This window comes from Amphiura filiformis, chromosome 8, assembly GCF_039555335.1.
Source record: "Amphiura filiformis chromosome 8, Afil_fr2py, whole genome shotgun sequence".
NCBI lineage: Eukaryota > Metazoa > Echinodermata > Ophiuroidea > Amphilepidida > Amphiuridae > Amphiura > Amphiura filiformis.
Genome location: NC_092635.1, coordinates 53905837 through 53919529, shown reverse-complemented (window position 1 = coordinate 53919529; position 13693 = coordinate 53905837). Strand labels below are relative to the sequence as shown.

General features: G+C 37.5%; 1 protein-coding gene across 1 annotated transcript in view; it reads left to right on the top strand.

The window, feature by feature from the left end:
• Positions 1-13693, top strand: part of LOC140159607 (uncharacterized) — a 92897-nt gene that overhangs the window by 34353 nt on the left and 44851 nt on the right. The window contains exons 32-50 of the mRNA XM_072183102.1: positions 193-336; positions 718-876; positions 1359-1508; positions 1676-1825; positions 2638-2784; positions 3329-3472; positions 3968-4111; positions 4304-4447; positions 4886-5044; positions 5761-5910; positions 6419-6568; positions 7203-7349; positions 7828-7971; positions 8158-8301; positions 8805-8948; positions 9414-9566; positions 10288-10437; positions 12930-13079; positions 13237-13383. Of these exons, the coding sequence (XP_072039203.1) occupies positions 193-336; positions 718-876; positions 1359-1508; positions 1676-1825; positions 2638-2784; positions 3329-3472; positions 3968-4111; positions 4304-4447; positions 4886-5044; positions 5761-5910; positions 6419-6568; positions 7203-7349; positions 7828-7971; positions 8158-8301; positions 8805-8948; positions 9414-9566; positions 10288-10437; positions 12930-13079; positions 13237-13383 (2820 nt within the window). The remainder of the gene's footprint in view (positions 1-192; positions 337-717; positions 877-1358; positions 1509-1675; positions 1826-2637; positions 2785-3328; positions 3473-3967; positions 4112-4303; positions 4448-4885; positions 5045-5760; positions 5911-6418; positions 6569-7202; positions 7350-7827; positions 7972-8157; positions 8302-8804; positions 8949-9413; positions 9567-10287; positions 10438-12929; positions 13080-13236; positions 13384-13693) is intronic.

The following is a 13693-nucleotide window of genomic DNA, read 5'->3' as shown; positions in this document are numbered from 1 at the left end:
CCAGCAACATCGCTATGTAGCCTCCTTCACAGCCGGTTTCTGTTGTTCACAACAAACCGTGAGCCACATGCAGTTTGGGCCCGAGACTAGAGATAGCCCGGATGTCCGACCGACAGAATAATTGTAGTTTGTGTGTCTGGATGTGTTGTTTTTTAAGTCTTGACTTTATGCCATTTTTTTCTCTACTTCTAGCTCGCTGCGCAGATGTATGTACAACAGACTATACCCCAGTATGTGGTTCAGATCGTAAGACTTACTCCAATATGTGTGAACTGACCAAACAAGCTTGTGAAACCAACTCAGGAGTGACTGCAGCACATGGAGGTGAATGTGCGGGTAAGTATTACTTATTTATTCTTTCTGTAGACCGGGTAGCACATTCAGTTGTAAGGCATTGTACAATGTTAACTCTAACCATACAAAACATGAAAAAACCTCAATTCACAAAGCATCAACATGATGCAATTGCGTCATCATGGGAACAGTCATATGGACACAGAAAGCTTGGCCATCAGAGGTAGACCCGGGGCAAGGTATGGCCGTACACATGTCTGGTACCCGAGAGGTCCCTGATTCAAAACCGCACCCTATTTCCCTTCCCCCTTGCCAAAATAGGCCTGGGGCGTTAAGTTTAATGTACAGTAGGATATATACAGTAAAAGAATGGATTGTGATAATATGACAGTATAATATGAATACCATCTTTCCTTTTTTCAGTTGTTGACTGTCCAGATGCGTGTCCATTAGACTATAGTCCAGTTTGCGGTACAGATGGACAGACCTATGGCAACCAATGTCAACTGGAGGTTGAAGCCTGTAATACTAATAATAGGCAACTGACAGTGAATCATATTGGAGAATGTCAGGATCTGAGATGTAAGTCTGTCTGCTATAAACTACATTCCCTTTGCGGTGACACACCAACTTGGGTGTACCCCTGACTTAAGACAGGGATAAAATTGGGCAAAATCTGCGATGTGCTTCTTCCTTTTCATTTGGCCTATTTTAGCCAAATATTCATTTGATTTTGGCCCATTTAGCATTAAATGTGTGAAATTGTCCTGGTAAAGTCAATCTTAAGTAAGAAAACAATAGTTGAATTCCTTCAAAGGTTGTAAGCTTCACATGACTTTTTATGTGAACCTTAATATTACAATCCAATACAAAGTGTCAACAATATTATGGCCAAATATTGTTGTAAGTGCCATTTCACAAGAAAATTGTTTCTTTTTAATAATTAAGCAAGGAAAAGGAACCTCAGATAGTACAAATATAAACTTGAAAGGCGTTTGTTACAAAAAGTGAAAATTACATTGATGTATATATTCTTGCCTTGAATTCATTTTACTTTTATGTAGATCTTTGTCCAGAAGTATGTCCTAGCAAATATGAGCCAGTGTGTGGTAGTGATGGTAGGACCTACCCCAACAGATGTGAATTAGGAAGAGAAGCATGTGACAACAATGCCAACCTGAGAGCCTTGTATGCTGGAGAGTGTCAAGCTGCATGTAAGGGAGTATTTTATCTTATTCATGTATTTGACAGAAATTTCATTTTCCACAATGTTCCTAAAACGAAGCAAAGGGAATTATACCAGCACAGCTTGAGAAATGTAGCCACAGTTTCACTGTTTAGTTAGTCCATTGTATTATTTTCATCAATGTTCTCATTTCAGATGAGTGCCCCGATGTCTGCACAGCTCAATATAATCCAGTGTGTGGTACAGATGGTGAAACTTACTCCAATATATGTGAACTCTATAAGGAAGCCTGCACAAACAACAAACCACAGCTCAGAGTGTCTTATACAGGAGATTGCCTAAGAGGTATGAAGCATATTTCATAATCCTGTATATGCCAGTTTTATAATTGGGTGAATCATTTGTTGTTCAGACATTGTTCTCCTGCAATGTCTTTGTCATCCACTGTATTGCCCAAAATTCAAATGGAGAATGTATCTCACAGGGGGCAGCTGTCCCTTCCTGTCCCCTGGCTATGGCACTGCATCCATCCAGACACAAACTGCCAACTCAAATAAGTTGTATTATAATATCATCCAGGTGTGTGGGTGAAATTTAAGGTCCTGTGGATTCTGAACAGCTATTTAATGCTACTAACAATTGTTGCTAAAATGGTCAATCCACCCATCAAAAGCTCCATGTTGGATTGGGCAATGCATATGAAAATGTCATTTGTTGGGGGGGGTTATACAGTAGGCTTTCTTTACTGGATGTGATGGGCCAATACCTTCAGACAAATTTCAGAAAGAATCTTGATAAGCTACCGTAAAAACTCGATAGTTAGCATATGTGCTTTTAAAACATGCAAACATGAAGAGCCCCATCCGCAAAAGTGCAAAGGGTTTTGAGTAAATCTTTGATACACATAATTATATATGAACAAGTAAACCTGCAAATATGTGTCTCAATCCCATTAGCTCTGTTGGTAAAGCGCCAGACTTTGGTACAATTTCACATTTTCAAAAGCGCTCGATAGTAAGCACATATGCTAACTATCGAGTTTTTATGGTATACATGCATGTTACTAATAAGATGAGTCTTCTTTTTCAGCTTATTGAAGTGCTTATTTCATATAATATATATTTATTTGTCTTATTCTATGAACATTTTGCCTACAGCCTACTGTCCTGATGTTTGCCCAACTATAAATGAGCCAGTTTGTGGTAATGATGGTAATACATACTCCAGCAGATGTGAATTAGGCAGAGAAGCTTGTACTAATAATGATAGTCTAAGAGCCCTCTATGCTGGTGCATGTAAAGCAAGTAAGTAATATCTTCAACATGTAAAAGTGTTCAAATACTTTTCCCATTTTCTTACTAGAGCAGAAAGGAAATCTTCTGTTGTTGAAATTGGCTCTTGCAGTTGAAATCCATACATCCCTATGGAAGATTGTGACCTTAACCTTCCACACAGGGAGTGTGAATTTCAAATGGAATTACCTGACTGGGTGACTACATTTGAAATCTACACCCCTTGTGTGGACATTAAGATCATGTCTTCAATAGGGGGTGTATGGATTTAAACTGGAATGACCCAGTTTCCTTAGTCATAACAATGATGAACAAGACATTTCTAGAAGTTCCAGTGACATACATTGCCATTGGTATAATGCAACTGTGGAAATATCAAAATTCAGGGACTTTGGGGATTGGGTGCATGATTTGACTTGCTAGGGTGAGGATTTTTCTTAAGTTTTCAACTTAACATAGATTGATGCAGATCATGATGAATTTACTCATGGCTTTAGAGCCTTTTTATAGATATTTTAACAAGTTCAATTTGATATCTTCAATGTTTAATTCACAGCTGGTTGTGCAGATGTATGTACAGCAGATTATACCCCAGTATGTGGTTCAGATGGTAATACATACTCCAATATGTGTGAACTTACCAGAGAAGCTTGTGAGACCAACCCAGGGTTGAGTGCAGCATATACAGGCGAATGTAGAGGTTAGTATATGGCTGGCAGTCCACCCCGCTGAGCATCACAACCTTTTTGAGAGATTTGTATTGAGCCCACCACCCCCTGGGTTTATGAGAGTAAGCTATCAAGGCATTTGCAATATGACCAGGGCATTAACCCTAACCCTACCCGTGGTTTTTTGGCTATCGGAAGGGAAAGAAGGAACGAAAAAGGAGAGAAGATGAAGAAGAAAGTCACTTGGCACCCCCGGGATTCGAACCTCGGACCCCTCACATGCCACGCAGAAGATCCCCAGCATGTAGCTACACAGGTGACGTTGGCCTGGCCAACGATTCCCTGGGTATATATGACTTGGTCTGATTGCATCATCAAGTCCCGTGGAATGCATGCACACAGAGAGGTTTTAATAGTGAGCTTTAGTGAGTCCTAGTTGGGTTAGGGTTAACCTATTATGATAGCCAAATGACATATTGGCTGATTTTTGTAAGTATTTTGCTTTTTGTTCATATATTTTTCTTCAGCTCGCTGCGCAGATGTATGTACAACAGACTATACTCCAGTATGTGGTTCAGATGGTAGGACATATTCCAATATGTGTGAACTCACCAAAAAGGCTTGTGAGACCAACTCAGGAGTGACTGCAGCACATGGAGGTGAATGTGTGGGTAAGTCAATTATTTGTAAATGCAATTTCAGTATGATAACCAAAAAGGAATAAACAGATTTCCCTTTGTGGGCAATGATGATACATAAACATTAAACAAAATATGAAAGAATGGCAAATAAAAAAATATAAAACATTTTTGGTGTTATTTTTAATATCCGACTTTATGCTGTTTTTTTCTCTGTACTTCTAGCTCGTTGTGCAGACGTATGTCCTACAGACTTTACTCCAGTATGTGGTTCAGATGGTAGAACATATTCCAATATATGTGAACTGACCAAAAAAGCCTGTGAGACCAACTCAGGAGTGACTGCAGTACATGCAGGCGAATGTGCAGGTAAGTATTTATTATTTGTTTGTTATACATATTTATCTTTAAATTTTATTTGTTATACATATTTATCTTTAAAATTTGTTATTTTTTATTTAATTTTTTTTAATTTATTTATTTATTTATTTATTTATTTATTTATTTTTTTTTATTTATTTATTTATTTATTTATTTATTTATTTATTTATTTTTTTATTTATTCTTTTATTTATTTATTCTTTTATTTATTTATTTATTCTTTTATTCATTTATTTATTCTTTTATTTATTGCATCAAAGGCAGGTTAACCCCTTCATTCCCATGGAACTGATTTCCAAGGAGGCACTGTGTTTTCAATGAACAAAATGTTTAACAACTACATCCACTAAAATATATGCAGTTATTAAAAGAATGGACCCTGATAATATGAATACATAATGTGAATACCATCTTTCTTTTTTTCAGTTGTTGACTGTCCAGATGCATGTCCACTAGACTATAGTCCAGTTTGTGGTACAGATGGACAGACCTATGGTAACCAATGTCAACTGGAGGTTGAAGCCTGTAATACTAATAATAGGCAACTGACAGTGAATCATGTTGGAGAGTGTCAGAGCCAGAGATGTGAGTCAGTCTGCTATAAACCACAGAGAATGTGTCATGTTTGTTCAAATTTCTGTAGGTCACTTTTTGGCTGTATGATTCTTTTGTCACGGGATTGGGGTTTAAGTGAGTGCCCGGGTGAGTGCCCTATGTGTTGCCCAGGGTTCCCATGGTCCTTGAAAGTCCTTGAATTTGAAAACACCATTTCCAGGCCTTGAAAGTCCTGGAAATTTGCACAAGGTCCTTGAATGTCTTTGAAAATTGGAATTTTACCTAAATCATAATTTTGACAAAATTTGGGGAGTGGAAGGGAGCTATCACTTTCATTAATATGCAGCTTTTTGTGTTGTGGTAAGTCCTTGAAAATTATGCTTTTGGACCTTGAAAGTCCTTGAAAAGTCCTTGAATTTTAAAGGCTTCATGGTGTGGGAACCCTGATTGCCTGCTCTTGCCCCACTAGGGGTGATGAATCTGGGGCTCTTTAGATTACTGGTTGAGGTTTATCCACTTGCCATTTCACTGACTCCATGGCTGATAAACCTCAGAGAATTAAGCAGGTAATGATTATCTAAGGTGAACAATGAATATTGTCCAAAACACTGTTGGGCCAAGAATGCTGAGTAGAAGGATAAAAATAGATTAAAATAGGAATATTTTACTGCAGAAAATAAATTCAGTTAAATTTTTCTTCTGATTTCTTCTGATGCATAGGCTTACATGTCCTTGTCATTATATAGATCTTTGTCCACAAGTATGTCCAAGTAAATATGAGCCAGTGTGTGGTACAGATGGTAGAACTTACCCTAACAGATGTGACTTAGGAAGAGAAGCTTGTGACAACAATGCCAACCTCAGAGCCTTGTATGCTGGAGAGTGTCAAGCTGCATGTAAGTGGTTATTTCATTTGATCAATTATGCCCAAAGAATCAATAAAGATACATTAGGCAAGAAATTGTTTGAGCTGATTTTCACAATAATGTATAAACAACATAGTCAAGTACAAAAATCGGTGGCTTCATTCCATAGTGGCGTAAGATGGATAAGGTGAATAATCAACTGTTCGAGAAAATAGGGTTTGAACAAATGCCAATATAAGATCAAGATGTGTGAATCGGACATTCATTGTATTTGTTTTAGTACTTCATGTGAAATTTCTGTAGTAAAATAAATAGATTTTTATCTTTGTATAACTTTGAAAAAAACAAAAAGACATATTAATACTGGAAAATTGAAAACATTAAGTATGGGCTAGTACGTCAGTTTGGAAAACACACAAAACACAATACTACAATACGCCACCTCGGTCACTGTGTAATCCCTATGGCATCACTTTACGTCGGCTTCATTTCATTAGTATTTCCCTTTTATATAATTCCATTGATGTTCTTATTTCAGATGAGTGTCCTGATGTGTGCACAGCTCAATATGATCCAGTGTGTGGTACAGATGGTACAACTTACTCCAATATATGTGAACTCTATAAGGAAGCCTGCACAAATAACAAACAACAGCTCAGAGTTTCTTACACTGGAGATTGCCTAAGAGGTAGGCCTATAGCAAATTTTATGTGTTAGATGATGTTGTGTTTTTATATCTTCATCAGAGGCATGTGTAATGTTTTTGAACCCTCCAACCATCTGAAAGATCTATATTAGATGGGTTTAATGTTCATGACAAATTATCATAAATATGTATTTATAGTGATTTATGGTGCGCTACGCACAGGTACAATGCCTAGACGTTGACAGGTTGTTGTTGACCACTACAGCCCCATATCATTCCATAAACCATTAAACAACAACACCAGGACTTGCAGCTAAGAAGCGCACACCCTAGACATTCCAAAATTAACCTTTGCAGCAAAGATCAGCTCCCCGAGTTCCATACGGGTTCCAACAAGACAATTAGAAGTCCCTTGTCCAGGGGAATTTCAAGCAAACTCAATTTTTAGTACAAGAGTGTACTAAGCACCACCAGGGTTTGAACCCACAATCTCTCAAACCATAGTTGAATGACTTATTGATTGAGCTAACTTGACTTGGCACAGTTATAATATAGCACTCTAGTTTTTGGATGTAAGTTTGTATCTATCTATCTTCATGCCTGGGGCAGCTCTCAGCTTCTCTATATTATTACCCAAGCATTAATTTTCCTGGTTTTGTATTAATATTACCCATAGCCTACTGTCCTGATGTTTGTCCAACTATAAATGAGCCAGTGTGTGGTAATGATGGTAATACATACTCCAGCAGATGTGAATTAGGCAGAGAAGCTTGTACAAATAGTGATAGTCTACGAGCCCTCTATGCTGGTGCATGTAAACCAAGTGAGTACAAATTTCTCTGTTAAATAAAAAGAATTATGTAGTTTCAATGTTTTTTGCTATTTTTACACTTGCTAAAGCACAAAGAAAATTATTTAAAAAGTTCTTTGTCATTTGATTTGGTGTGCAAGGCTCTTCAATGGCATGCCAGGCCAAATGATCATGCAAGACAAAATTGGCCAATTCATCCCGCTGACCCAGTACCAAAACTACTCTATTGGGACAAATGCATGCATAAATTTTAATGCAAATGGGGAATAATTGTAGCCTAAAACAGGCCAGAAGGAAGATGCACAATACAAATTTGGTTCTATTTTGTCGTGGTATTTTGGTATTTCCCCCACCCAGCCCCAGTCTGTATGCCACTGAGGCTTTTGCTAGGACTTATCTTGGATTTCAAAGCAATACGATCATAACTTACCTCATATTTAGACTTTGTATCATTTTATTACATTCATAATCTTCAATGCATGATTTACAGCTGGTTGTCCACAAGTATGTGCCCAAGACTATACCCCAATATGTGGATCAGATGGTAATACATACTCCAATGCATGTGAACTCACCAGAGCAGCTTGTGAGACTGACTCAGGATTGCGTGCGGCATATACAGGCGAATGTAGAGGTTAGTATATGGCGGGGATTTCCACCCAGTTCAAAGGTGGGGTTGCAAGATTTTTGTACTTAGCCCACCACCCTCTGGGTTTATGATAGTGAGCTATCAAGGCATTTGCAATATGATCAAGATTTCCAAGTGACTCATTGGCTGATTTGAGTATTTGACTTTGCTTTTTTGTACCTATATGTCCAGCTCGTTGCATTGAGGTATGTACAACAGACTATACCCCAGTATGTGGTTCAGATGATAGGACATACCCCAATATGTGTCAACTTACCAAAGAAGCTTGTGAGACCAACTCAGGAGTGAGTGCAGTACATGCAGGGGAATGTGCGAGTAAGTAAGACCTTAGTGACAGTAACAAAATATTAAAACAATTGCAGTATGACAACTATAAATTAATAAATAACAGCTTTCCATTTTAGGTCAAGGATTGTAAATAGACACGCTGTAAAAATTTGATAATAAGCATATGTGCCTTTTAATGAGTTGCTTCGACAAGAACTTATGTTTACGGTAGTTTGATTAACTTTTTCATTTTTTTTCTTTTCGTTTATTAGTTTACAAATATCTGTAAGACAGAGATTTGTAATGTAAAAGAAAATACAATGAAAAAGTTTAACAATCTAACATAAAAATTTGTTCTTGTCAGAGCAAATTCATAGGCACATATGCTTATTATTAAATTTTTACGGTATGTGCAAGACTGTCAAATCAAAAAACCTTTGAAATATTTTTGGCTTGATTGTATAAGATTTGTGGTTTTGAGATAAGGTTTCTTTTGTGTGTGTGTTGTTTTTTTAAGTCTGACTTTATGCTATTTTTTTCTCTAATTCTAGCTCGCTGCGCAGATGTGTGTACAACAGACTATACCCCAGTATGTGGTTCAGATCGTAAGACATATTCCAATATTTGTCAACTTACCAAAAGAGCCTGTGAGACCAATTCAGGAGTGACTCCAGTACATGTAGGTGAATGTGCTGGTAAGTATTACTTATTTGTTTTCTCTTCTCTTCTCTTCTCTTCTCTTCTCTTCTCTTCTCTTCTCTTCTCTTCTCTTCTCTTCTCTTCTCTCTCTCTCTCCTCCCTCTCCTCCCTCCTCTCCTCTCCTCTCCTCTCCTCTCCTCCCTCCTCTCCTCTCCTCTCCTCTCCTCTCCTCTCCTCTCCTCTCCTCTCCTCTCCTCTCCTCTCCTCTCCTCTCCTCTCCTCTCTCCTCTCCTCTCCTCTCTCCTATCTTCTCTTCTTCCTTTTCCTTTCCTTCCCTTCCCTTTCCTTTTCCTTCCTTTCCTTTTCCTTTCCTTTCTAAAGCAGGATAACCCCTTCATTGCCACGGAACAGATATGCAAGGATGCACGGTGGTTTTAACCAAAAAATGTAGATAATACACAGTTAAAGAATGAAGCATGATAATATGTAATAGGAATATAAAACATCTTTCCTTTTTTCAGTGGTTGACTGTCCAGATGCGTGTCCACTAGACTACAGTCCAGTTTGTGGTACAGATGGACAGACCTATGCCAACCAATGTCAACTGGAGGTTGTAGCCTGTAATACTAATAATAGGCAACTGACAGTAAACCATGTTGGAGAATGTCTGAGAGGTAGGTCTTGCAAGTGTCTAAACTTGAACATACCTTCTGGATGTGTTGTTGTATAAATATCTGAGGGTCACTTTTTGACTGTTGACACTAAATGAACCTAATTTTGTTCAGGGTGGGCTAGGATGGATTGCCCTATGTGTTTGCCTGCTCTTTCCCCACTAAAGGGCAGACACTCAGACAGATGGTACTTTGTCTTGGAATCAACTGATTTTGTTGGACTGATTAGAGTTAGGGTTAAATAGATACTTTAACATGTGGAGAAGAAAAAGCAGTTCATGTCTCAAAGCTTAGAGACCCTATGTGTGTCAAATGGCTAGATTGCCAGTCAAGGTTTAACCACATAGCATTTCATTGACTCCATGGGTAACCTCAGATAATTAAATCTCTCCACGTGGGTGTCGACTGCAGATGACAAGTTTCAGTTTTAAAAAAATCAAATTAAAAAATTTCAGAATTGTACATTTTCATGACCATATTTGAAATCAGCATAAAAATGCATTAAAATGAGTACAAACAAGCCTCTTATTGGTTCAGTGGTTCTTAAGAAAGCTCTTGATATTTTGAGAAAATACCTCAAAACTTGGACTTTTTATGTTGAAGCCTATAACTTAAGCCTTGCACGCAGATTCTAATGTGAACAAAGAAAAATGCCCAAAATATGGCTTAAATGCCTTGTCACCATTTCTATCTTTTCAATTGACACATTATTTGTTTTATGTAGATCTTTGTCCTGATGTATGTCCAAGTAAATATGAGCCAGTGTGTGGTACAGATGGTAGGACCTACCCCAACAGATGTGACTTAGGAAGAGAAGCATGTGACAACAATGCCAACCTGAGAGCCTTGTATGCTGGAGAGTGTCAAGCTGCATGTAAGGGAGTATTTTATTGTATCAATTTTTAAAGGGCCACAAGTTCTATGTTCTCTACTAAAACCTTTTGGAATAAAGTTTTTTTACAAAATGAAAAAACTCTATTTTGTTTTACACACCTGGGTCCTATTTCATAAAACTTAAGATTCATCCTAAGTGGGACTTAGGATGAATTGATTCTTCCTAAGTCTTGAACTCTTCCTAACTTTAGGATTGATCCTATCTTCTATATTATAAAGCAACTTAGGAAGAATATCCTTCCTAAGATTCTTCCTAACTTAGGAAGGGGTTGGGAGGTGTCCTAACTTTAGGGGATTCTTCCTAGAGTCCCTAGGGTAAATACGCCTGTTCTCGGTCACTTAAGAAACAACCCGCTCTATTTCTTGCGTAAATGATTATAAAAGTTAGCTATATTGGAACGTGCATTCCACACAACACCCCGTTTAACATACCCTGCATGACATCTTCCATTGAACTTGTATTGGAAGTACAAGGTCAAAAGGTCAAAGTCGATGACAACGAATATTCTCGGTCACTAAACACCTATTCTCGGTCACCGTATAGTTTTTCTATACCTATTCTCGGTCATTCTCTTTTGGAAGCCTGGTTGATCGGTATGATGCGGTTTTGATAACTTAAACCCATAATAAAATACGTGTGCAGTATTCTCAGATATATTGACAAGGAGCGATCCTTTCAAAACGGTTTATTGGCAAAAATTTTCGTACCATCCGATCGGGGTCCGAAGTGGTCCTATTTTGTGGGAGCGCTTTAGCGGAATGGGGTGGCACGCCCCGACTAGTCCAGGAGCAAGATCACACAGGGCCCTAAATAAGGAGTTCGTTCACCCCACTACATACAAGGTTTGACACCATAGGTAGTTAGTATGGACCCTCTAGATCACTGCTAGGTAGGTAGTGGTCTCAAATTGTGGTAACACCTTTTACAGGTCATTTTATATATGGACGATAATCACAAAATCACAAAAAATAGGGCAAAATTAAGGGGTAGGGGAGATATAAATTCCCATAACTCAACTTTTACTTATAATAATGAATTTATTTTTAGTATGACTATGTAGCTAATTGATTGTTCTAACTTTCTAGTATTATTTGAAAGCAAACCTAGGTTCCATTAGATCATGATTGAAGTGGCCAGTCCATACACTAGTGGAAAATCAGATTTTCACAACAATGCGTAGGGTGGGTGTTTTTATGGCACTGGCTTCAAATTTTACTATTGTGCCAATTTCTATTTTCAAAATTAATTAAGCTCCATTTTTTAATTTTGTTTTTAATATCAAGCATATCTAGGCAAACATTGATGTTCTGGTTCAAAATGTTTATATAAGTGCATGTTTGCGTGAATGTTGGTTTGTGTTGTGTAGGTTTGGGGTAGGTGGGGTGTGTTTTTTTTCTAAGTCCTCAAAAAATAACACTGTCAATTGCACAAATAGCACACCCATGAAAATAGCGGTGCTATTTGTGCTAACATGTATATAAAGTAATGACAAAATTGCGCTAATAGCACGTGTAGGCCCGAGGAGATAGTGTATGTTATCTGCGCAAGTCAGTTATAGCCCCTCTCTCGGTCCAGGGCAGGAACCATTTTTCAATGTCACATCCCATAAAATAAGAAAAGATGCAGTTTTGAAAGTTGCACTTTGGTCCATTCAACTCTCACAAAGCACGCAGAATGTTAACATTTGTATAATTTAGGTCAGTCCTACAGCATTGAGAGTTGAATGGACCAAAGTGCAACTTTCAAAACTACATCTTTCATTATAGAATGAGCCAAATGCAGCAATATGTAACATTGCAAATTGAACCAACTGTGTCAAACAAAATATGCAACCAAAATTTTATTCTAACAAATCTTAGGGGGAACCTAGAACTTGATGATCATAGATTTATATTGGATGCATGAATGATTGCAATTGGACAAACTTATAGATATGTAGTACATAAGATGTGTAGTACATTAGATATGTAGTACATGAAAGTATAAATATTTTGAGAAAGGGTATAAGACAGGAAACAAGAATAAGCTATCAGAATTATTAAGGCAATGTTAAGGTGGGCTATCAGGTGTACTATTAAATTGCACTATGTAAGAAGTTTTTGGAATTGAGGTGTGCTATAAATCAAATTCGGACAGGTGATTTAAGGTGTGTGATGGTGTGTGACCGCACTTAAAACTCAATCCCTGATGTGTGCCAAGATAGCTGCAATTTGCATGCTTTGGATGATTTTGAGCCTAAAGTATTTGTTACATTGTTTAACAGACACCCTTCATATAATGTAAATTAGCAATAACTTAAATTTAGACTTCTGCTCTCTCCATGGTACATTTGCATAAATGGTCCATGAGACTACTCTGTCTTTCAGAGGGGATGTCAAGCCATTGATCCTGTGTACAGAGCATCATACCTGTACATATAGCTTGCAGTCAGTTTCTACCTTGTAATATTTCCATTGATGTTCTTATTTCAGATGAGTGCCCTGATGTCTGCACAGCTCAATATAATCCAGTGTGTGGTACAGATGGTAAAACTTACAACAATATATGTGAACTCTATAAGGAAGCCTGCACAAATAACAAACCACAGCTCAGAGTTTCTTATACAGGAGATTGCCTGAGAGGTATGAAGCATATTTTATAATATTCTCATTTATTTAGAAGAAAATATTATGTGGCTTTCATTTACCAGAGTTTTTGATGCTCATATGTCCCAGAAACGTTGGTTTTATTTGGAATGTTTTACTCATGTGTATTTATATTTGAATTGCCCCCCTACAGCCTACTGTCCTGATGTTTGCCCAACTATAAATGAGCCAGTATGTGGTAATGATGGTAATACATACTCCAGCAGATGTGAATTAGGCAGAGAAGCTTGTACAAATAATGACAGTCTAAGATCCCTCTATGCTGGTGCATGTAAAGCAAGTAAGTAATAAAAAACAAGCATGACTTTAACTTTATGATCTATGTTATTCCCATACATCCTAAGGTGTTGTCATATGGTATTTGTTAAGGCGCTGTAATAGGAGACACAAAAAAACTGTTCTACTGTCAATCTGACCTTTCCTGTAGGATTGGTCAGTTGGTAGTATTTTTGTGGAGTTTTTTTTTTTGGGGGGTAAATATCTGGAATAATTCTAAAATATCACCAAAATTGGTCAAATTCACATTTTTTTTCACGGATTGATGGCTGATTTTACATCCATACAGCGAGACAAAAATCCATGGTACACAA